This window comes from Sipha flava, unplaced genomic scaffold, assembly GCF_003268045.1.
Source record: "Sipha flava isolate LNK unplaced genomic scaffold, YSA_version1 222_pilon_pilon, whole genome shotgun sequence".
In the NCBI taxonomy this organism is placed as follows: domain Eukaryota; kingdom Metazoa; phylum Arthropoda; class Insecta; order Hemiptera; family Aphididae; genus Sipha; species Sipha flava.
This window is the reverse complement of record NW_020272853.1, coordinates 153,690-176,523: the sequence shown is the minus strand read 5'-3', so window position 1 is coordinate 176,523 and position 22,834 is coordinate 153,690. Positions and strand designations below refer to the sequence as shown.

The 22,834-nt window shown below is 28.9% G+C and overlaps 3 protein-coding genes across 7 annotated transcripts; 2 read left to right on the top strand and 1 right to left on the bottom strand.

Moving 5' to 3' along the window:
* The first annotated feature begins 1,949 nt into the window (after nt 1–1,949).
* LOC112683277 (malectin) lies at nt 1,950–4,827 on the top strand. The gene is made up of 4 exons (XM_025554215.1): nt 1,950–3,008; nt 3,095–3,277; nt 3,977–4,034; nt 4,109–4,827. Exons 1-4 carry the CDS (start codon nt 2,670–2,672, stop codon nt 4,348–4,350), a joined length of 822 nt encoding a protein of 273 aa, XP_025410000.1. The 5' UTR covers nt 1,950–2,669; the 3' UTR covers nt 4,351–4,827.
* On the bottom strand, nt 3,649–12,671 carry LOC112683275 (peptidyl-prolyl cis-trans isomerase G). 4 transcript variants are annotated; one of them, XM_025554209.1, is made up of 9 exons: nt 12,440–12,671; nt 12,115–12,356; nt 11,943–12,044; nt 10,112–10,357; nt 9,955–10,017; nt 8,842–8,919; nt 7,394–8,452; nt 6,721–7,254; nt 5,139–5,534 (listed from the first exon to the last, which is right to left on the bottom strand). In XM_025554209.1, the coding sequence occupies exons 2-9, from the start codon at nt 12,351–12,353 to the stop codon at nt 5,417–5,419; spliced, it is 2,439 nt and encodes an 812-aa protein (XP_025409994.1). In that variant the 5' UTR covers nt 12,354–12,356; nt 12,440–12,671; the 3' UTR covers nt 5,139–5,416. The 4 variants fall into 4 exon arrangements, with proteins under 4 accessions (XP_025409995.1, XP_025409994.1, XP_025409993.1 ...); XM_025554211.1 differs by lacking the exons at nt 11,943–12,044; nt 12,115–12,356; nt 12,440–12,671 and adding exons at nt 5,617–5,663; nt 10,572–10,981 and having other exon boundaries at nt 5,452–5,534; XM_025554210.1 differs by lacking the exons at nt 5,139–5,534; nt 11,943–12,044; nt 12,115–12,356; nt 12,440–12,671 and adding exons at nt 3,649–3,780; nt 10,572–10,981.
* A 2,896-nt stretch (nt 12,672–15,567) lies between these two features.
* On the top strand, nt 15,568–21,246 carry LOC112683276 (39S ribosomal protein L19, mitochondrial). Of its 2 annotated transcripts, none has more exons than XM_025554212.1 (7): nt 15,568–16,043; nt 16,105–16,356; nt 17,242–17,376; nt 17,456–17,643; nt 17,723–17,871; nt 17,941–18,080; nt 21,063–21,246. In XM_025554212.1, exons 1-6 carry the CDS (start codon nt 15,992–15,994, stop codon nt 18,068–18,070), a joined length of 906 nt encoding a protein of 301 aa, XP_025409997.1. In that variant the 5' UTR covers nt 15,568–15,991; the 3' UTR covers nt 18,071–18,080; nt 21,063–21,246. The 2 variants fall into 2 exon arrangements, with proteins under 2 accessions (XP_025409997.1, XP_025409999.1); XM_025554214.1 differs by having other exon boundaries at nt 15,577–16,043; nt 16,108–16,356.
* The last annotated feature ends 1,588 nt before the right edge of the window (nt 21,247–22,834 follow it).

Below are 22,834 nucleotides of genomic sequence, written 5' to 3'. Positions count from 1 at the left end.
AAGTGAGTTATTGATACGGTGCATGTTTTCAGTATAAATATACTATACGTATTCACTGTTTAAAAATAAACGAAAATATCAAAAACCAACATTAATAAATTAAGATGACACACAATAGGCGATTCGAACGCGATTAAACGTTCAAAATGACGATAATAATACAATTTATTTTATGTCGATAGCTGAAAATCTATTTTTATTATCATGGAAATTATATCAAATACCTATTAATTTTTGTAAATAGTTAATAGTGTTAATAATGTTTTTTGTCATTTAATATTAGTACTTCACACGGCACATTTGGACTTGCTCGGCGACACTCCAGTGTGTCGCGACACACCGGTTGAGAAACACTGGCATAGATGTATGACGGTTGAAAGGAGTTTCTCCACACTTCAGAGACTAAAAACCTGGTTAGGCCTCCCCCAAGATGTACCGTATTCATAAAAAAATTTATATTGTTAACGAAAAATGCATATTATAATATGGGAAAGGAGTTTCTCCACACTTCGGAGACCTGGCTTCGTTCAATGATGTTTGAAGATAGACTATCAGCATTATGTATAATTAATGTATATCATAAAGTAGATATTCTAGATCAAATTATTGATATTTTTGCCAATTTTAAAAATAGACGACTTGAATTTGTGTTGTAAAAATTGTTGTTTTCTTTTTGTTATAAGATTTTGTAAAATTATAACTTGCCCCCTCCCCCCCTTAATCAAGGCTTTGGAGCCGCTCCTAATTTCTGGTACTTTTTGTTGTGCCTTGGTATTTAGTAATTTTTTTTTGCTCATATGCATGCATATTTGTGTATTTTATAGAGCTAGAAGCCCCTAACCTAAATAACAATCATAATAACTAACAATATTTGTTTCCATATTCTTTAACTTGCAAATATTGCCCAAAAATATATTTTCGTAAATTGAAAACATGGTTAAGATCAAGAATAGGCCAGCATAGATTAACAGGTTCGCTTTGCTTAGGGTTGCCAGATTTTGAAATCCCTAAACAGGGACACTATATCGAATGACCGAATGATGACTTTTTTTTTTTTGGTTTTATGTTCATATGGTTACGAAAATACATTATTATTGTACATGACCATACCGATTAGATAACCATATTGTAAAGTCGGGTTTGTACGACGCGAATCTGATGCGCGAGTCAAGATTCTGTATGTTTCGCCCTGTCTGAATTTGCCTCGGGTAATAGGCGAATCAAACGAGAATGCCTCGTGGCGAGCGGAAGCTTAGTCGGTATTTGGACGCGCGTCAAAGAAGATTCGTGTAGCGTGAACTACTTTGAGCGTCTTGCCTCGCGCGTAGCGCCATGGATCAAAATAATGTCCAAAATAATTTTTATGTGAATTTCAAATTTACGTCAATTTGAAAACGAATTTTACGATTTATAATATCAAAACTATTTTTATAATTAAATATGATATGATGTTTATGATAAGGGACAACGCCGTCATTTCTGGAAAAATATAAATAGTAATGTCTGTGAAATTGGTGTATTATACTATATACATCGGTTTGTTATTAATATTGGCGATCGGCTATATCGTCATTTTGGAAAAAAATAAATGTCCGTTCAACGACCATAGACTAATCTTCTAAGGCCGTGGCCCGCATTAAAGAGTAAAAATAAATAAAAACAAAAACCAAATATATGATTATATCATTCGATTTATGAGACTGCTTGATCGTCTACAATTATGTTAATTATTATTTTATTTTTATTTTCTATTGTAACATGTAGGATGTTGGTATTGCTATCAAAATATATTGTATTTGGAATTTAAATATTTGTTTAGCTGAAAAGTGGTATTCAAAATATATGTAAGGTTGGCGGAGGGGAGGGACGAAGCGCCCCACGGATATGTGTTAAATAATTGCGCGCGTAGAACGCAGTTTTCAAATCGTTGTACTGAGCTCCTCTACTTAATTTTTCCCAATTCGAGCACTGCGCATAAAAATTTAGTATATTAATTAGTTGTAGAAAATATCCCAAGTACCTAATCAACTTCATCTTGATTCGAAAGAGATAATTACCTAATATTTAGTGTCTCTTTTTGCAAACTATTCTCTAATTTTTTCGATAAGTCTCTGAAGCCGCGCCTGTAGGTACTGACTGGTTGGCTGGTGCGCATGGGGTGTGCTAGTGCTCGACGGACAGTGGTCAACCGTGTACCGTCATCGCGGGCAGGAGTTTGGGAACGGACGTCGGCACGTCATTGGGGTTCGTGCCCTTATCACTAGACTTCCACGGCAGTGTGACCAATGCGTGCGACACTATTGGCTAACACGTACCAACAGCAGCGGTGGTGGTGGTGTCGTGATTCTCATATCTGATTCCGCTGGTATCATCATCGTCGTCATGAGTCCGCGAGTTCCCGGATTTCGCCGATTCGTGGCGGGTGTCAGTGTTTGCTGTACGTAATGTTCTCGGCGCGCCGTTGACGTAATAATATTCGTCTGCGGGAATGGTCCTGAAACGGAAAACGCGTCAGCGAAAGTGCGCATGACGTTGCATACCGGAGAACGGGCCGAAGACACTGACTGAAACCGTCGGCATCCGCAATCGGTATGCGTGCCGCCCTCGTCTGAAACGAACCGGCCCCGGAACGTAGCCGACTGCTCTCCCGAACGCCGACAGCCGGCAACATGGCGTGGGCGCTGTTGATCTTGATGGTGTGCACGAACACGTTGCTGTGCCAGTGCCTCGACAAGGAAGACGTGATATTCGCAGTGAACGCCGGCGGCGACGCTCATGTGGATAGCTACGGAATACTGTACCAGAGGGATTTCAACAGGATCGGCACTGAGTCCGACTACGGCAAGAAGTTGTCCATACAGCGCGTGAAGCCCCACGATCAGATCCTTTACCAGACCGAAAGGTATTCGCATACCACTTTCGGTTACGATATACCCATCATGCAAGATGGTGATTATGTTATGGTGTTGAAGTTCAGCGAAGTGTACTTCACGAATAGCGGCTTGAAGGTACTGGTTTTGTTGCTACCGTGCGTGAGCTCCCTAGGAGAAATTTGTATATTGTGTTCTGTATATTACCGTCTTGTTGTTTTCAGGTATTCGACGTTGTATTGAACGGTCAACATGTTGTGATCCCACAGTTGGATATTTATGATAAAGTTGGATTTAGTTCCGCTCATGATGAATATATTGAATTTACAGTAGACGGCACATCATTATATTGGAGAGGAGAGATTTCCGAAATTAAAGGAAATCTTGTCAGAGTTGATTTTATTAAAGTATGCAATTTAAATTAATTAATTTAAAGTAGGAGTTATTAATTTTTAGGACCAAATATTAGTTAAAAATTCTTATAGAATGTTATCACCTGCTTTAATGAGCTCCACTATAGACGAACAGGAATTATATTTAAGAGTGACCAATTTTCTTTACTTCGGTGGTATTTCAATTTTTTTTTTATAATATACATATTTTTCAACAATAATTTTAAATTGTTGTAAATTAGGTATATACATTTTAATGAATTAACATTTAAATAAATAACTAATTAAGTAAAATCATTACATATATTTATAGTATTAAGTCTTTATCATTCATAAAACTATACAAAAAAAAAGTATTTAAGGGTCAAATTATTTTCAATGAACATTTTGCGTGATCCAAAGTCCGCCACAACTTCTCATCTATACGACAGCTTTTTTACTATTGATATTTAAACATTCATTGTATTTGGAAAGTGATTGGTCAATTTCCAAATGATTATGATTGGCTCTGTACAAAACTAAATATTAATATTAAATTAAAATTATATATATTAGTATTTTGTTTTTATTCGCAATAAGGTTGATCTTTGGTATCAGTAAAATTATTTGTGATTATTAAACTTATTATTTTCATCATACTTAATTATTATCTTTATTATATATGTTATGTGTTTAAAGACGTTCAGTGTAAATAATATAAACTTATATTTTTAGGGTGACCGCGATAATCCTAAAGTAAATGCAGTACTTGTAGCAAAAGGCAGGATTTCAGGTAAACATAAATTAAGTTTATATTATATTTTGTATAATTACTTATTGCTCCATTTATTTATGTTATTATTTTAGATATACCAAGATTGCCAGATTTGTATTCCGATATTGAACCACAACAACATGATGAAATTGAAGTTGAAGAAAATACTATTATTAATGACAGCAAAGACCCTGTAAAGATAGTTCAACATACTAGAAATCCAAGTGGTCCTAGAGCACCTGATCCACAAGATGTTAACTCCATGAAATTAATGCCAATATTTGGAGCTCTTATTGCCTTTTTTGGAGCACTTCTTCTACTTTGTAGACTCTGAAGAGTTATATATAAATATATAATTTTGTATTTTTTTCTTTTTTAATTTTTATTTTTTTAAATTACAAAACCAAAATTGTTCAGTATTTTTTTTTATATATTATTATCAATGTAAAACAAACATAAATTGCACACATCAATATTGTTACTGTTACTTAATTTGTATTACAGTTGTATATAAAACATTTATTTTTAGTTTTTGCTTAATAGAAATTAATTATTCATTTCTGGAAGCATAATTTGTACTTAAATCGACTGAGCAATTAGATCTGTTAATTATGCTTTGTTTAAATTATAAAATTGGGAGGGGTTATTGTAGTTTTTTAAAGACTGTTGTTTTTATTGTACACACATAAAATTAATGATAACAACAAAACCACTATTGTGTAATATTACAAATATTGATAAATTGAGAATTGTATAACTGTCATAAATGTTTAACTGTATTAAAGCAATAGTTAGGTGTTTGTTATTAATACACTTGTTTGTTATTAAATTTACATTTGAAATACAATCAGACAATATTTCCATCATAAACCCACTAAATATAATATGTTAAAATTGTAAATAGAAGTATTTACTTCCTTGTTGATAATTTACATTATATCAGGAAATGTTAAATGCCAATTCATTTTTTGAAAATTACCAGAACAATAAAATTTTAAACATAAAAATTCTTTATATATGTATATATACACATACATGTATATGTACATAAATTATATAATAAATTATAACATACAACAAAATGTTGATAACATGAAAAATATTGTAATATTTCCGCGAAAATTAAATATCACAATTTATTAAAACAATATAAGGCGCGAGCAAAAAATGACTTAGATTCTTGACTAGATACCGTTCACTTAATTCATGAAATTATACTAAATGGAATGTCAGCAATATAATTGCTAATATATTTTCTAGGAAGGTTAAAATAATAATAAAATTATGGAAATAGTTAGTTTACACTCCAAAAACATTTGACTAGGAGTTAGATAACTTATATGTTAATTGTTAGCCTAATGGTTATTGCACTATAACAAATCACATAAGTATACATAAAATTAGTTCCCAGTTAGTGGCTCAGCAAATGGTGAGTCGTGCACGCTGATGACACTATCCGTATCGGAATTGGTGGAAAACGGCGTTAGTCTTGTGTATGGGATAGGTCTTTTTCTCGCACTACAAAATAATTTTCAACCGTTATTGGACATTTCATCGCAGAATTTAAAATATGAGATGAAAATGAAATTTCAATATTTACCAGCTTGAAAACAAAAAAAAACTGCCAAAAATCAAAATTTTACAAATCTAAATAAAAAAACAAAAAAAAGAACAAAAAATAAATGAAATAAAAACACACAAATTATAATTTAGCTATAATGCATAATTTATCTGAAAGCAACAAAAATCAGCATTATGTTTCTGGGAAATAAAAACCTAAGTGCACATGATTTTCTTAGTTTTGTATATTTTCATTTCCTACAAGCAATGTTTCAAATAGGTGTATATGTTGTCTACTTTTCCAAGTGATGCGTGAGGATGTACAATAGTATATTGTTTGAATCACAAGAAAAAAGAAAAAACATTCAAAATATATTATATATATACATACATATATATATCATTTTATTTTGTACGATTTAGTATTCTAAAATTCATTTTTATTTACATTTTTCAATGGAGAAGAAATAAAAACACAGTAAAAATTGTTTGAGAAATTAAAATCGTACAACTTTTTTTTATTGTAATGATAAAGTATTTTATATCTACATGGTCATGCATAAATTAAACATAATCTACCAAGAAAAAATAATAATTATAATAAAAGTCAACTTAAGCACATAAGGGTGGCAAAATAAAAATAAAAATAATAATAGTTAAAATAATCTTTAGTTCTGCTGATATAATATTGAATTAGCAAAAATAACTTAGACCTTTTCATAAATCAATGGCTCATTATATTATATGATAAAATATAATAAATGTAAGAAATTATGATTTTTATAGCGAACCATAATTTATTGAATATAATTAATTTTCCAATTTGCTATAAAACAAGGATTTGCCATAAATTTACAAAAAGGTTGTATTTTACACACACTGGACAATATTTATACAAAATACATAAACTGATTGATAGCCTGATACCTGTGTTCCAGTCTCATCATCCAAATCGTGATTCAAGCATAATTTAAAATGAGATAGGAACATAATTTTACTATTTTATTTGAGGATTTGAGTAATTAAAATATTGAACATATTATATTTTGTATAGTTTAAACATTTTATGGAATTGTTTAACTAAGATATATTTGATTAAAAATAAAATCGAAAGTATAAAACACACGGTGACATTAAAATTTACCTTGTAATTCGTCTTCGATCCAAAAAACTAGGCGACCCTCGTCGCCTAGGTATAGATGCAGATCGAGACTTTGAACTACGGCTAGATACAGAACTGCTAGAGTCATGGCTAGAACTAGAACTGCGAGAGTAATGACTGCTTGATGAACTACTTGTAGAACGTGAAAGACTTGAGCTATAACGTCTTTTTTTTTTATAAGACGATGATGATCTACTGCTGCTACTACTGCCACTGCTCCTTTGTCTTCGAGATGAATGTTTGCGTTTGAAAGATTTTTGCTTACGTCTAGGACTTGATTCCTCACTTGAAGAAACTCGTTTTTTCCGTGAACGTTCATTAGAGCTCAAAGATGCAGATCGTGATCGAGACATACTACCTTTAGTGCGATGACTCAATAAAGGTGATTTTTTTTTAGAATACTTGTCACTTGAGTGTAGTTTTGTTGATGTTTTATGATGGTCAATACTTGTGTCACTTGCACTACTGCTGCTACTAGAACGTGAGCGTTTGGATTTTTTTCTTTTATATATATCACTGAAAATATATAATAGTTATTTAAATTGAAATTATAATTGAAGAACAATATAAATTCATAAATATGGTTTAGTAGTATTAGAATAAATATTGTATACTATAAAATGTTTTTATAAATAAAAAGAAATATTTAACATACCTGATACTGGACGAAGAATCTCGAACATGTTTCCGCTTAATACTTTTTTTTTTGACAGGCTCTGCATCTGAACTGTCACTTGAACTGGAAGAAGTTCTTACTTTAAGTTTTTTCTCCATTAGTTTCTTTTTTAGATGGAGCAATGCTTGCTCTTGTTTTTCATGCAACTCAAATACTTTTTTAATTTTTTCTGTAGTGATTTCTTTAATAATATTTAAATCAATATCTTCTTCTAAATCACCTACTTCACTTGAACTAGACTCTAAAAATACTTTATCTATTCGATCATTAGAATTTTGAGACTCAGATTTTTTATGTTGATTTTCACTATCATTTGATGTAGGTTTCTGTTTTAGATTAGGATCTGTTTGGCCATTAGCTTTTGTTACTACTAAGCGATCTTCACTATCTTCACGTAATGAAAATGTGTATTTGGTATTCTTTACATTTTTTTCTTCATTAGTTTTTGATTGACTTGATTTAGTATACTTAACATTCATATTCTTGGGAGGTGGTGTATAACATGATTTATCACTATCAGAAGATATGCAAGTTAATTTTTCATATTGAATAATTGGTTTTTTCAGTTCTTTAACAGGAGTTAAATTCTTTTTTTTATAACTGTATTTTGAATCAATTCTATCAGATTTTTTATCAGATTTATCTTTATTTGATTTACTATTATCACTTTTTCTTTGTTTATAGGAATATTTATCTCTATCTCGTTCTTTTACTGGTGTTTTATGCCTAGGTGAATGATCTTGTTTTTTAGTTTCATAAATATTCTTATTAGATTTTGATTTATGCGATTCTTCAGTTATTTTATCTTTTCTTGAGCTTTTAGAATTATCTGATTTAGAATCTTTTTTACGATATTCTTCACGATCACTTTTATATTTATTTTCTACTTCTTTTTTATCATAATCTTTAGAGTGCTTTTTATGGTTATTTTCAGGCTCTTTTTTTTTATTATTATTTTCAGCGATCACTTTATAAGGTTTATCATCATCATACTTAGATTTTACTTGAGAAGAATTTTTGCTGAGTTTTGATTCATTTCTATAAAATATATAAATATAATAATAGTAATTCAATATAAATGATTAATGACTTAAAAACTCAATCCAATCATAAGTTACAATTAACCAACGTTTTTCCAAAAGTTATTAATTTATTATTTAATTTTTTAATTAAATTATAAATTAGTAATTATTAAAATCAAAAAAATTAAAAAATATAAAATGTGAAAAAAATTATACATTTAACTTGGAACTCAAAATGGTTTCAATCCTTAAAAATCCAATTTCAAAACATTCATTCATAATAAGCCTACAAATAGTAATAAATATATTACCTCAAAAATAAATCTACAAGGTAGTTTTGTTTTACACTCGTCTGTAAGCGAGCGAGCAGTAAACATTTTAAATATGTAAGATTAATTCTCTTACCTATTTGGACTATCTTCTGAAGACGAATTGTGTTTTCTTTTATGTTTTTTTGATTTTTTCTTGTCATTTCCCTTTTCTCTGTAAAAATGATAAATGTATAAATAATTTTAATATTGATAGTTAATTTCAATATGTAAAATTATTTTATATAATATAAAAAAAAAAAAAAAAAATGTTCAAGAATAAAAATTATCCTGCCATTTTTTTCTGGAAATCAATGTCAAAAATAATTTTTTAAACAATCTAGGTCTGAAAAAATATTTTAGATGTTTAAGAAAAAACAATTAAGTAAATATTTTAATAATAAAGACAATTTGACTAATTTGTTTAAAATAAAGATATTTTATTTTTTAAATAATAGCCGAGTTGTTAAATTGTGTATATAGTTTAATAATTAAAACAAAATTTAAGATAAAAAATAATTTTATTGTAACAATTACTTTATAAAAAAAATAGTAAAATTCTAAATAGTTCATAACAAAAATCTAAAATTTTACTCATTCTTAAGTTATTAAAAATGTAACAATATAAATAACGATTTGTAAGTACATAAAAACAATGAAAAATTATTTCATTGTAAGTAATTGAATAAAATAATTTTCTTATCGTATTTTAAATATGAAATAAATAAATATAATATATATTGAGCAAGAGAACTGCGTTTAGTTGGTTATTAAAATAAAAAGAGTAATATTATTACAATAATTATTATTTAAATTTTACATTATATGTGAGTATAGCAGAATATGACTGTATGGAAAATCACACCAAAACAAAAATTACTGAATGGAAAACATAATAACTTACCACTATTTAGTTTAATATCCTTTAATCAGTTTAACTAAACAGTAATCAACAAATTGCCTAATTAAAAAAATAGTTTTCATTGGGTATCTAAGTGAATGAAAAAATTCATAAAGCTACTTTCTATAAAATGATGATCAAAGGTTTACATAGATAATTGTAATTTATCAAAACTAAAATGAAAAACAGATTATTACATAAAAAATCAAAATTAATCTTTGATCATCAGCTTAGTGGCAAAAATGTACTTTTCCAAAAATCCATCAAATGTACTAATAATTAACTAGAAAAATTTAATCACATACATACTTGTCAGTTTTATGAGATTTTGATTTCTTTTTCTTTCGTTTTTTGTGTTTAGGACTTTTAGACCTTAAATTAAAATATTAATAAATTATTATATACTTATGATACAAATGTTTTAAATTGTATGAAATATTTAAAGTAAGGAAATAATTATTCTTACCGTAATTCATTTGTTATATTGCTGTCTTTATTTGTTGAGGTGTCATCATTCAATTGTGTTTGTGCAACTGTTTGATTCACCTGTAATACCTGTAATGCCTTTAACTGGGCTAGTGCTGCTTCTTTTGTTTTTCTTTCTGGATCTAAACTAGAACCTTCAATAAAAAACTCTGATATACCAAAGGCGTCTCTAAGTCTTGCATTCTTTTTTAATTGTTCATCAGCAAATTGATGAGTATCCTTTAAACTGAAAACAAAAAAATATGTTAACCCTTTATATAGAATTATATAAAGATTGTTTTCATTATATAGAATGAAATATTCTTAAAATAATATACAATTAATATGACAAAAACCTTAATATTCATTCTTATTTAAGGCAGGTATATAATTAGTTACTTAGCATAATAAGTTAAGAGAAGTAGAATGTACATATATTGAAAAAAATCTAATTAAGATACCTTAAAAATGATTTTAAGCTATTAATATTAGCAAACTGCATTCCATTAAGGCAAATAGTATTTAGACAACTCCATGGCATATGATGAAGAAATAATGTACCATTAGAATTAAAATTTGATACTGAACCAGTGATATTGTTTATTCCATCTGTACAACATTCACAAATATTCTTTTTTTTTTTTTTTCGACGACGCCTGGATCTTTTCTTTTTTAAATTAACATTGACTTGTTGAAAAGATTTTGTTTCAGCCATTATCATGGCATTAGTTGGATTTTTTAATACAGATTTTAAGGTTTGTTTCCATACACGCTTAAAACATTGTTGTTCGACATTATTTGAATTGGACATGTTATTAATTTAGAATAAAAGTAAGTAAACAATATATCAAATTAAATCTAATTATAATACAAAATACTTGGAAGATTTTTCTTATAATATATTTAACTAAATTATTTAATGGAAGACTCAAGTTACTAATTAAAATATTAATATCACATTTAATATATTTTGGAAGACATAGATGTTTATATATAAATTTAGTTAAATCATGGTGGCTTATACTGTGGTTTCTTCATGATTTACATAATAAATTTAGATTATTATTGAAACACAAACTATACACATTATAACTTAAAAAAATTACACAACAAAAATAAAATATCTACATATATAGTGACTCATCTCCACCACTACCAGTACTGTTTACTAGTGGGTGGTGCCAATGAACTGATGGCAAGGAAAGGGTGGGTTCAAGTATTGATCCACACAGGGATGCAATGTTAGTGGAACTTATATACAGTGATTATATAAATATATTTTTTTTTTATTCGAAGAAGTACAATTAAATTTTTAATCAACATTTTAAATAATTTTAAGCAATATTAATTAAAAAAAAAAAAAAAATTATATTTTGATTAAAAATTTCATAAACATTTATATGTTTATATTTATTTATTAGTATAACCTAAATACAATTTAATGAGTCGAAAACAAGAATAAATTTAAGTAAATATTAAACTATAAAGATATAATTTTAAATGTAACAATGTTATCAAGTAAAGATCCAACATATTTTAATAGTGAATAATAAAAAGTTCTCTAAATAACAAAAAAAAAAAAAACTATTTAAACTTTAAGCCCTACATATTGAATTAAAGGATAGAAATGTGGTTATTTAATAGGGATTCATTTATACTTTAAACATATATATATATATAGTTAAGATGATATACTTATTTAAGTTAGTTAAATACACAATTTTAAGTACTTAAAAGCAAAAATAAATTTTTAAACACTAACAATATAATAAGATGAAATAGATACTAAGATACAATTTTCAATAATTAAATTTATTTTTGTATGTACTTACATAGGTCTACCACATTCATCATATTCAGTACCAGACTTTTGTTTGCCTAGCAATGTAACTCTAAAATTATTGATTTTTTTGATAATTTCATCTTGAGAGTAACTATAAAAATAAAATACAAATAGTTAATAGTTGAAGCTAAGCAAAATATTTATTCATAATGTATTAATACCCTTGGTCTTCCAATGACTGTTCAAGTTCAATGCATTTCAACTCGACTTTTCGCTTGCGATCATGGTCCAACAGCTCTTGGTTAGGCTGACGGTTGGCAGCCGAATCAATTTTGGCCAGTTCCTCTTCGGTCTTGAACGATGTCTGATCCTTGACTTTCCTAATGACAGCCCAGTTGCGCTGCACATAGCCATTGGTGCCCGAACCACGGGCTGTGGCCAAACCGATTCCATTATACATGGTCTAGGGAAAAATTACAAAACGTAGTCAGTCCCGTGTAATACACCTAATAGGTACCGCTAATGCAACAATAACGACAACAGTACCTGCTCACGATTGTGAAACCTCAATTATAGCGTTTCTACAATTGCCGTGTATAGTAAATCAACATCGTTATTTATCATCATCGCGTACGAACGGAAGGTGAGAAAACGCGAAATGAAGAAAGAACGCACACGATTCGCGACGACCGCGAAAAGTGCCCAACAAAATAATAGCACAGCACGCACAAGGCACAACTAGCGCTGGTTTTTATTTTTTTTTCTCTACAAAGCGAATCGAGGTATAACTAACGGATGACAACTTGGATATTATCAAAATTATCATCACGTTGGTACTATAGAACAGATTGGAACGGGCACTCTGTTTGGTGATAGTGCAGTTCTCCCATATTGATAAAAGCCAACTACTGTTCTTGCCTACAAAACTACAATTCCGACCACGATTTTCAATTTATTTATTGATTTTGACTATTAAAAATAATTATTATTCTAAAAATACAGTAATATATCAAATACATTTCATAATTATTTAGTCATTTATTAATTAACCGTTAATTGTTCAAATGTATTAATATAAATAATTAATGTATTAATAAATATGATTTAATATATAAATTCAAATAGACATATAATAAATAATACTGCAATATTTTTCTATAATTATAACTGGAATAAAATATAAAAAGATGGATTGAATAAAACATTAAGTAATTTCAGATTTTTTTTTTTAGCATAAGGCTTTCGGTATAGAATAAACAAAATTAAATAAATAAATAATAGTAATAATAATAATTAATAAATAAATAAATAAAAGTAGATAGCTAAAAACTAAGAATTTGGTATCTGTTAAGTTGACTCATACACAAATATCTATATTTTCCAGCCATTCAGTCGCATTTTCTCCACCTATTTCAGATTAGTGGGTAATTTCACAAATCGATTTATCTAATTTTGTATAAATATATTAATTAATATTACAGTGTTAAAAGAAAACATCTTTTTTTTAATGCCAATTCGTCAAATACTTGATTACTTCCAATACGATATTTCTGATTGATTGTTAACCCATTAAGTCTTTTCTAGAGAGAATAATTATAAATTAATTACATTATTAATTATTATCTTATCTTAGTAAATTAAAAAATAAACCTGCTTAGCACATAGTATTTCGTAGATAAGTCTTTATCCTTTTAATAACGAAAATTATCATTCGTTTTATGCAGTTGATGCAGAATCAGATTAGAGATATACATATATACATTAATGAATTTTCAAAGCAATAGGTATTAAAATATTTTATAATTTTGTCAACATTATATCGTAAAACTTCAATAAATGAAAAGGCTCTAAAAATAGAACCATGGGGGGGGGGGGTTGTTTCAACCCCCGTAAATACGCTACTGGTCGCACGATAATAATACAACTCATAAAGTAACTTTTAGCCCACGACAAAATGTCTCACATTCTGTACAGCGACCTGTGACATATGTAGAACTTACCTACGATACACATCTTAAAGGTTGCAGACCGTAGACCCTATTCTGTTACAGAGACCGACGAAATCCCGGCCCCAGCCAGTCACGTAAATAGATGTTTTTCGGGAGGGGGTGATTAAATTTCTACGAAATTATTGGAGCCTAAATAATGTGGTGTTTTGTATCGCATATCTGATTCGTGGTTATTGCAATACGAATTTTGAGGAAGGGTGATTGTTTCAATGGCTCCCCCTAAATTAGGTGCATGGCCTACGACCCTCAATCGGCACATTTGATAAGCACTAACCGGACGCCGGGGTGACGTCAATCAGTATGCATGAATCAGAGAGTAATAAAAATATTAATATTCATTATTAATATTATTATAATGATGATTAATTTATTATTTTTTTATTAATTATTATTTAGAACATTCTTATTAATCAGTGGCGTGAACTAGAGATGTCAAGTTCGTGAACGAATAGTTCAAATTAACTATTCACTTTGATGAACTATTGAACTATTGAAATAAAATAAATATTAAACTATTGAACTATTCTGACCGGTTTCAGTACCTGTAATCTAACTGTTCACAGTTTAAAAAATATATCGGTAGCATTGTGTATTATAAACTGTAATATAGTTCGTGAACTTTATATTATGTTTTTATTATTTACCATAAGTCTATTAAATTAGTTGTTCAAAATCCCGAAACAGCTGTTTGTAATGTTTGCATTACAGTTATTGTTCATGAAAATAATTTTGTCAGATATTGCCATAGAATATAAAGAAATAAATATTGAATATATAATTATATATATATTATTAAATTAATCTGTATACATAGTGTGGTTTCGACATGTTTCTACATTGAAAATCATTTGATGTTATTATAGATATTTTAATTTACTCATTTAATTTAGTCATAGATCTTATAGAGTATAAGGTCTATGACTAATTGTAGGATCTACTAGCAGTGAAAAAAAAATATTTCATATCGTTTGTGAAATTAAATTGTACAAATCATTTAAACTAGTGAACTTGATGAATTATGTGAACTAATAGATATTTGAATTGTTAATTTCAGTGAATTGTGAACTAATGAACTTTTCCTTAAAATTAACTGGAAATTCCTTCTTTAGCGTAAACACGAGTGCTTCAAACTAGTGAATGCGGTTGGCATCCGCGTTACTGCGCACGCGCTAGGATTTCAGATTATCCGCGACTCGGCACCGTCAGTGCATGCGAAATCATCATTTCATATCACATAATCTTATCATAATTATCATTATTTTCAAAGCAAGAAAGCTATATTTATTTTATGGTAGTTTACTTTTTTAATTCATTCAGTTAAAAAGGTAAAAATTCAAGAGTGTCTTATTTCAATTTGTGGTGTTTTTGTACTAAATAAAATCTACTAGAGTGTGATATGTTGAGTAAAACAGCAATATTTAGAGTTGTGTCAATATTACATTTTAGAACTCTATTAGAAAAAAAAAATTTAACTTCTAATGCTCATAAAAAATTGTTTGACTTTCCAGTTTAATGTAGGAAAACTTATGAGGAATCTTTTATTATTTAAATAATATAAATAATAAAATAATAATGATAATTATGATGAGATTATGTGATACGAGATAATGATTGCGTGCGCACTGACGGTGCCGAGTCGCGAATAATCTAGTTCTAGCGCATGCGCAGTAACGCGAATGCCAACCGCATTCACTGGCGTGAAGCACTCGTGCGTGAACGGGTTACCTTCGGCTTCGAGTGCCATTTCTAGGTTATAGTCATAGATAATGCATATGTATTATCTATGGTAACAGCACAGAATAGTTCTTCTACCATTTTGTGGTTATAATGTTAACGATGTCTTATCACAATACGTTTGGACTGATAACGAAGTATGAATGGGTAATGCTTGCGCGTTGTGAACCTTAACTGTGAAACGTATTATCATCGACCGGAAATTTGTGAGCCGGGCGTTAATTACATTGTTGCTACTTGTGCACTCAAAATTTTCAATCCGGATCGTTGGACGTTGCTTATAACGGGGCATGAATCTGTGAACGTTCTTAGTCTAGTGCAGTGTACCTGAAGATTGTGGAAAAAGTTATTCGACATGTTGCTAAGAAGTTTGAAGCTGCATATAATTCAGTGTGGATTCGCGCCGGGTAATGTTTTGGCTGTGTGTGGTTTTCGAACGCTCGATATTAATCAACCGTTACCTCCCAGTAGTTCTTCAGGTGTCCAGAACGTGCAGCAATATGCCACTGTCTGACACTCATCAGTCTCCGGACAATGCTGTATCTGGAAAACAAGTAAAATCTGAGAGGAAATTAGTCGTTCCTTCCAACAGCAGATTTATTTATCCGGAATTTCTGCCTGATCCTAAAATGGAATGGCGGAACTCATTACGAGAAAAACTGGAGCGCTTAGACATGATCCAAAGAAGAAAACATATTGATATACCTGAATTTTATGTTGGTAAGCATTAAAAACGAGACTGTGTTATATACACAAAATATGATTTTTTTTGAACGAGCAACCCTCTTTTAGAAAAATTATTAATTTTTTTGGAAAAATCAGTTGAATTAAGTAATCAACTTTAGTGTTAGAAAAATTATTTTTTAATTTGTTGAGGAATGTTGTTTTACCATTGTGCATAAATTCCACAATGCAATTTCATATACATTAGTAATTACTTTGTATTTTGTAAAATTCATGTACAGTAGAACCTCGATAAGTCGAAAAAAAATTCTGTTCCTTTGCATAAACCTTGATTATTCAAAAAAAAAAAAAAACCATAGATAACTCAAACATATTGTGCTCCGAATATAGACGGATAATGACGGATAGCTTTATAAACATTTATCTAAATGTTCCGATGACTTTTTTCTAATTGCGTTTTTTGTGTTTATTATCGTATGTATTTACTAACCTCAGCACACAACAGTATTTTTCATTTGTATCAGTATTACCAGTAGTGCTGGAGCTAGAGGAGGACAAATGGGCCATTTGTCCAGGGCCCTGTGTTTGTTAAAGAGCCCCTGTGATTTTAAATTATCATCTTAATACCATGAGACACATTGAAATTTTATATCCTAAAGGCTAATGTCCAGGACCCCGCAATACCTAGCGCCGGCACTAATTGCCAGTTGCTACTTAAAAACTTTAATACATACATACATTTTAAAAACTCTTTAAGTCAAATTTTTTTTCTAAAACCTTGGTAACTCGAAAATCTTAGCAAGTTGAAACCTCAATAAGTCGAAAAAAATTGCATTTCCCTTGAATTGTGACTTATCGAGGTTCCGCTGCACATGAAAAATAGATAGTTAATATCCTATTAACCCTTTTTTTTTTTTTTAGGTAGCATTCTGGCTGTTACATCATCTAACCAACATGCTCCAAATAAAGCAACTCGTTTTGTTGGTATATGCATTCAACGACTAGGTTGTGGTCTTAGAGCTAATATAACACTTAGGAATGTTATTAAGCATGTTGGTGAGTGAATATTTATGGTTCAGATACTTACAGTTAATTTTAAGTATACTAAAGTAAAATTAAATTATTTGATAAACAGGTACTGAAATAAAGTATCAACTTTACGATCCTACCATACAAAAGATTGAAGTTCTACGTTTAGAAAAACGTCTTGATGATGAATTATTATATTTACGAGATGCTCCAAATGAATACAGTACTTTTGATGAAAATATGGAAGCTGAGTATTTACCTGAAGGTACACCAGTACCAGTTAACACTACACTAGTAAAATCCATTATATTTATTAATTTATTAGTGAGTTTTCAAAGTTATTTCTATTACATTTTTATTATGTTTGAATTAGGTGAAATTAAAACCAAGGCCTTGGCGTGCTAGGTGGGAAAGAAAGAATATGAAAGGACTTGCTGATTTAGAACTAGAAGAGCGATTTTATAAAAGAGCTGAGGAATTAGCAACACCATGGGAGAAATATGATTTAATGAAACAATATAGGTAAAAATAGTTTTTACAGAAATCTTTGTTAATTAATCTATTATTTATATATGTATACATTGTTTATAGGAGAACCATACCAGAGGAAGAACAGAAAGAAATATTTGCTGAAGTTTGTTCAGAACTACATGAAGTTGAAGTTATGCGCAAGAAGCTAAAACGAAAAAAAGTTTTTGTAAAGCCTACAAGATCTTCATAGAATTCAAATTGTAATAATTTACCTATAATACTAATATAAAGATTTAATCTTTATTAGTAAATATTCTTTCATAAGTAATACAAAAATGTATTTTATATCAAGAAAAAATTTCGATTATGTTATGCAGTAACAGAAAATTAGTACTCAAAAATAGTCAATTTTAAATTCATTAAGTGAACGATATATATATATATTTTTTTTTAGATTGACACATGCTTAATATGAAATTTGACTCAATATTCATACATTATTAGAAATATAAATTATGAATGTTGAAAACTATTCTATATACATAATTTAAGAATTCTTTATTTGTAATTTTATGACATTACATTTTTGATAAATCTATTTTTGAATTAATTTAATTTCGTCAAACAATATAATATTTTTCATAGTATTAATTAGTTATAGCATTGATTATAGAATATGTATATGTTACGGGTAGAATATGAAAATGTTAACATTACCTATCCATATGGGGTAAAGTAAAAATATTATTTGTAAAACGTTTATTTTATACATTAATCAGATAATTTTAACATTATTTTGTTGTGGATAAGTGTTTTGATAAAATATAAATTTTATATTATGATAAATTGTGTGCATTATAATAATTATAAACTTCAGTACGGTACTATCGGTTTTCAATTTCTCTAATTTGGCTTATTAAAATTTGATTATTTATTTTATTAAAATTTAAAATCTTAATAAAGAGATATTTTATGAGAGTTTTAATAAATTAATGAAAAAAATAAGAATTCGGTGCATTTAACGGAATTAAAAAATTATGACATATTATTTGAAATAAGAAATAAAAAAGTTAACTGAAAAAAAATCATAATAAGCCATCAATATATATTTTAGAAATGTTGTAAAAAAAATTTTTGTATGAAATAGGTAATGCATAATATATTTCTGGTGGTCAAGATTTTAAAAAATGTTTAACAAATAAATGTATGAGTGTTTACGTTTGTAAATTTGGTAGGATGCTTTGCAACTTCAAATGCCACCTGATTTTAAACTCTTCCAATAAATTAATATATTTATTTTTTCATACATAAAATAATAATTTAATAATACTTAATCAACTTTATAAATTATTTGTTTTTGGATTAATATGATTTGATTTGATTTTCTACTTTATACTTTGTCCTTAGCATACAAGATAATGTGTACATTAGCTGGATAAAGTACGAATTGTACATATTTAAGGTGGATAATGTATACATTATTCTGATAATATGGATAATGTTTACTTTACCCAGATAATGTGTACATTATCCATTTTTAAACTCTATCCATAACATATATGCTTATTCTATAATCAATGGTTATAGGAATAATATAAATGTAGAAGTCATGTGTATAAACAATTTACTTGGTTCCAATTACTCTAAATACTATTATTTAATTATATTGCATGGATGTCAGTTAGAAAATAAATGGGTATGTAAAGTAGTAGTACTCTTAAATACTATAAAGTTAACTTAATATATTTCTAATATCAAATGAAATAGGTACCTATAATTTAAAACTTATTTAAATTTATTTAATCTACATACTTACAGATTTTGAAGTAAAAAATAATTGTCTATGAATAATTGACTTGAATGGTAATATAAAGTAACTGTATAAAATTATTTTTATTTGATGAGTACCTTATAAAGCTTAAAGATTATTTTAAAGTAATTAATGTATAAAGTATCGATGATATCGAATCAATTTCAATAAAAGAGAATGTATTTATTCATTTGTTTAAATATATATTGTTTACTCAAATGTGATCAAACAATGAAAATTCTTGTTTTTAATATTTATTACTATAGCAAGTAAATTCAAGCACTGAATATTCATCATAAAAATTATTTTAATAGTTATTTTTATGAAAGATAATATTTTTCATTTTTTAAACACACATTATTTTATTTGAAAACAATAATTTAGTTTTAAATTAACTAACTTTTTTATTCTTTAAAAGTAGGTCCTAAAATATGATTTACCAAAATGTTATTAATAACTATGTTAAAGGTGAAATGTTTTTAAAGACAATACCTATTCAATAAAGTTTTACTAATTGCAGTAACTTTGTTGTAATTTTGGTTTTTTAATAACTTGCTTAGTCGCCTCGAGGCTAATATATTCTAGGTCATCTTTACTTATACTTATTCGGCTAAGATATTCATACTGCTGCAGTATAATACTAGTATTTAAATTAAATAATACGCGAATAAAAAAATCATTGAAAGTACTTGGTTTGATTAAAATATTTTATTAATCAAAGAAAAAATGAAATCATTATGCCAAAAACACAGTAATACTTATAGCCACAATGTTCATTTAATCCTATATTATTTAATACACTGCACACGCATAAAATCAAATAGTATTATTTCACTTCTGTATATTAAATTATTATTTAATTTGTTTGCATGATACGTCGGAATGATGGGCCTTGGAGCTCAGGCCTTTCCTCCCCACCTCCCAGGCTTTGTGCATCGTTAAATTAATTTCAAAATGAGTATAATTAATGTTTCCGTAGTAAAAATGAAAAATTAAATTTTTTTAACTTAACTATTTATTTATACAATTTAAAGATAGCAAATTTACTTAATTTTATATTCTTAAAAATGGTAACACAATTCAATTGATACTTAATTTAAACATTTTTTTAGTTAATACCTAACAATTTATAATTAAATTTATAACATAATTTATGTGTTTGCAATAGGTTCTCAAGATCAAAGTACTTATCATCAAACTAATTAAAAATGTATTTTTATTTGATACAAATATTTTCTGTAAATTAAAATCAATTAAGCTTATACTGAAAGAACTTTAAAATTTGACTAACATGATCTATTGCTAATCAATAAAATCTAATTTAACTTACAAAATCTATACATTTACTAATATAATGTTAAATTGCATGTTATATAAATATTATTACAACAACGTGGATCATAAAACGTTTTTATTTTAATATTTATTTTAGAGTTACAAACTTAGATGGAGTGCAAATGATGATTGAGGTGGAACTTTTGGTGGAGCAAACTGAACACTGAAATTTTAAGATAACAATGCTACCAATGAACTTAAAATGTTAGTATTTAATATAAAATTATAAGAGCGGCAAAAAATTATATCCACTGTTTCTGAAATAACATGATTTGTTGATACATGTGTATTTGTATTTTTACATGTAATTTGCAATGTATCAAATATTTTCTGTGAAAATATAAAAATGTGTATAATAACAATGAAAATATTTCGTCATCAAATGTAAGGATTGTGGTGTGTTATATTCCACGAATGGGTATGGTTCCATGATTTGATACATTTAATTCGGCTTTACCGAGAATCGAACTGCCCTTCGGTCGGCTATCCTTCGGGGAAGGAAAAAAACAACCTTGGTCCTGGAGCTTACACGTACACCAGAGCCGCGTGTTATAATGTTTGTTATAATATAATAATATTACAGTTTGTTAAAGTTGTTCAATACTAACTTTGCTGTTCGTTCACCGTCGCGGCCGGAGGTGGCGGTTTAAACGGAAAACCGAATAGTCGTCTAAAACGTTGCCCGGGGACGTAAGCTTCGGGCAAGCGATTTACCTTTGAACCCCATAAAATCCCATCCACCGCGGCTTTGCCGGTATTTAACTTTTGCGTCTTAATAACTCGGCGCGCGGAGCGTTAGTTTCGCGCAATAAAAGCGAATACCACGTAACCAGAGACTGCTGTAGGTGATGTGTGCATAATAACATATTGTACTCGATTCGAACCGTGCACTGGTGCGCCTCTATACACGCGTCGTATATTATTGTAAAACGTATTTCGTTTGGAGAAACGCTGCTCTCGCGACGGATCAACGGAACGCAATACGTACGTGCACATTAATCCGTTTCGAAACGCCCGTTTGCCTCAGTTGTCGCGTAATTTTTCAACAACCTATGTAGGTAGGATATAGCTGGTCAACGAAACAAATTGGCTGTGGTAGCGTGTCGTTATTATCGGTGTTCAAACTGGGGGAAATTAATTAGGGGAGCTCAATACAATGGTTATATAAACCGAGTCTCAAGAGCAAAATTACTTAACGGGTAGGCCACGGAGCACATCGCGTTTCCTCAGACGAAGTATTATTCGTACGTAATAATATTATAATGTAACAGGAAATGTCTCTCTTGAAGGTATCGAAAATGAAAAACGAACTAGTGCTCGTATATTGATTCTATATTTGTATAATTATTTTAGGTCCTACTACGTATAGCAATGAAATTACGTATAAGAATCGTGCGTGTATGTAAAACGAACAGGATTCCAACAGTGGTTAAGCCATAAACGCAAATAATAATTCTATCTTTCAACAAAAAAATATCCCTTTCACAATTGAATCAAAATGTTATTATTATTTACAAATCATTTGTTTACAATATTATACAATACGTTTATTCTTTACAATTTCTGTACGATTCATTTTTTGCAAGGCGGAAAATGAGCTTCCAATCGAAAGTAATATTTAATATGTGAGTGCATTTTGAGGAGGAGGTGGGCTTAGAGTCAATTAATATGAGGAGGGGAGCTAGTAACTGAAAATACTGCGATCGGGTTACGTATTCAGTTACGTGTTCAATCATGGCGCAAAGGCGCTGTATGAAAGTCAATAGAACTGAAAACCCTAACAGTTTTCATCGATCTCGTGACAATTTACGGTGTTGATGCGATGCGCCACAAGGGATTAATTACCAGACTTTTACGTTTTATTTCCCC

Excerpts from the sequence above, each read along its gene's own strand:
- LOC112683277 (XM_025554215.1), top strand. The coding sequence starts at position 2,670 with ATGGCGTGGGCGCTGTTGATCTTGATGGTGTGCACGAACACGTTGCTG. Across the intron at positions 3,278-3,976 it reads TCAGAGTTGATTTTATTAAA|GGTGACCGCGATAATCCTAA; the intron begins GTATGCAATTTA and ends TTATATTTTTAG. Across the intron at positions 4,035-4,108 it reads AGCAAAAGGCAGGATTTCAG|ATATACCAAGATTGCCAGAT; the intron begins GTAAACATAAAT and ends TTATTATTTTAG.
- LOC112683275 (XM_025554208.1), bottom strand. The coding sequence starts at position 10,921 with ATGTCCAATTCAAATAATGTCGAACAACAATGTTTTAAGCGTGTATGG. Across the intron at positions 10,358-10,571 it reads AGCTTAAAATCATTTTTAAG|TTTAAAGGATACTCATCAAT; the intron begins GTATCTTAATTA and ends TTTTGTTTTCAG. Across the intron at positions 8,920-9,954 it reads AAATCTCATAAAACTGACAA|AGAAAAGGGAAATGACAAGA; the intron begins GTATGTATGTGA and ends TCATTTTTACAG.
- LOC112683276 (XM_025554212.1), top strand. The coding sequence starts at position 15,992 with ATGTTGCTAAGAAGTTTGAAGCTGCATATAATTCAGTGTGGATTCGCG. Across the intron at positions 16,044-16,104 it reads TCAGTGTGGATTCGCGCCGG|TAGTTCTTCAGGTGTCCAGA; the intron begins GTAATGTTTTGG and ends GTTACCTCCCAG. Across the intron at positions 17,872-17,940 it reads GATTTAATGAAACAATATAG|GAGAACCATACCAGAGGAAG; the intron begins GTAAAAATAGTT and ends CATTGTTTATAG.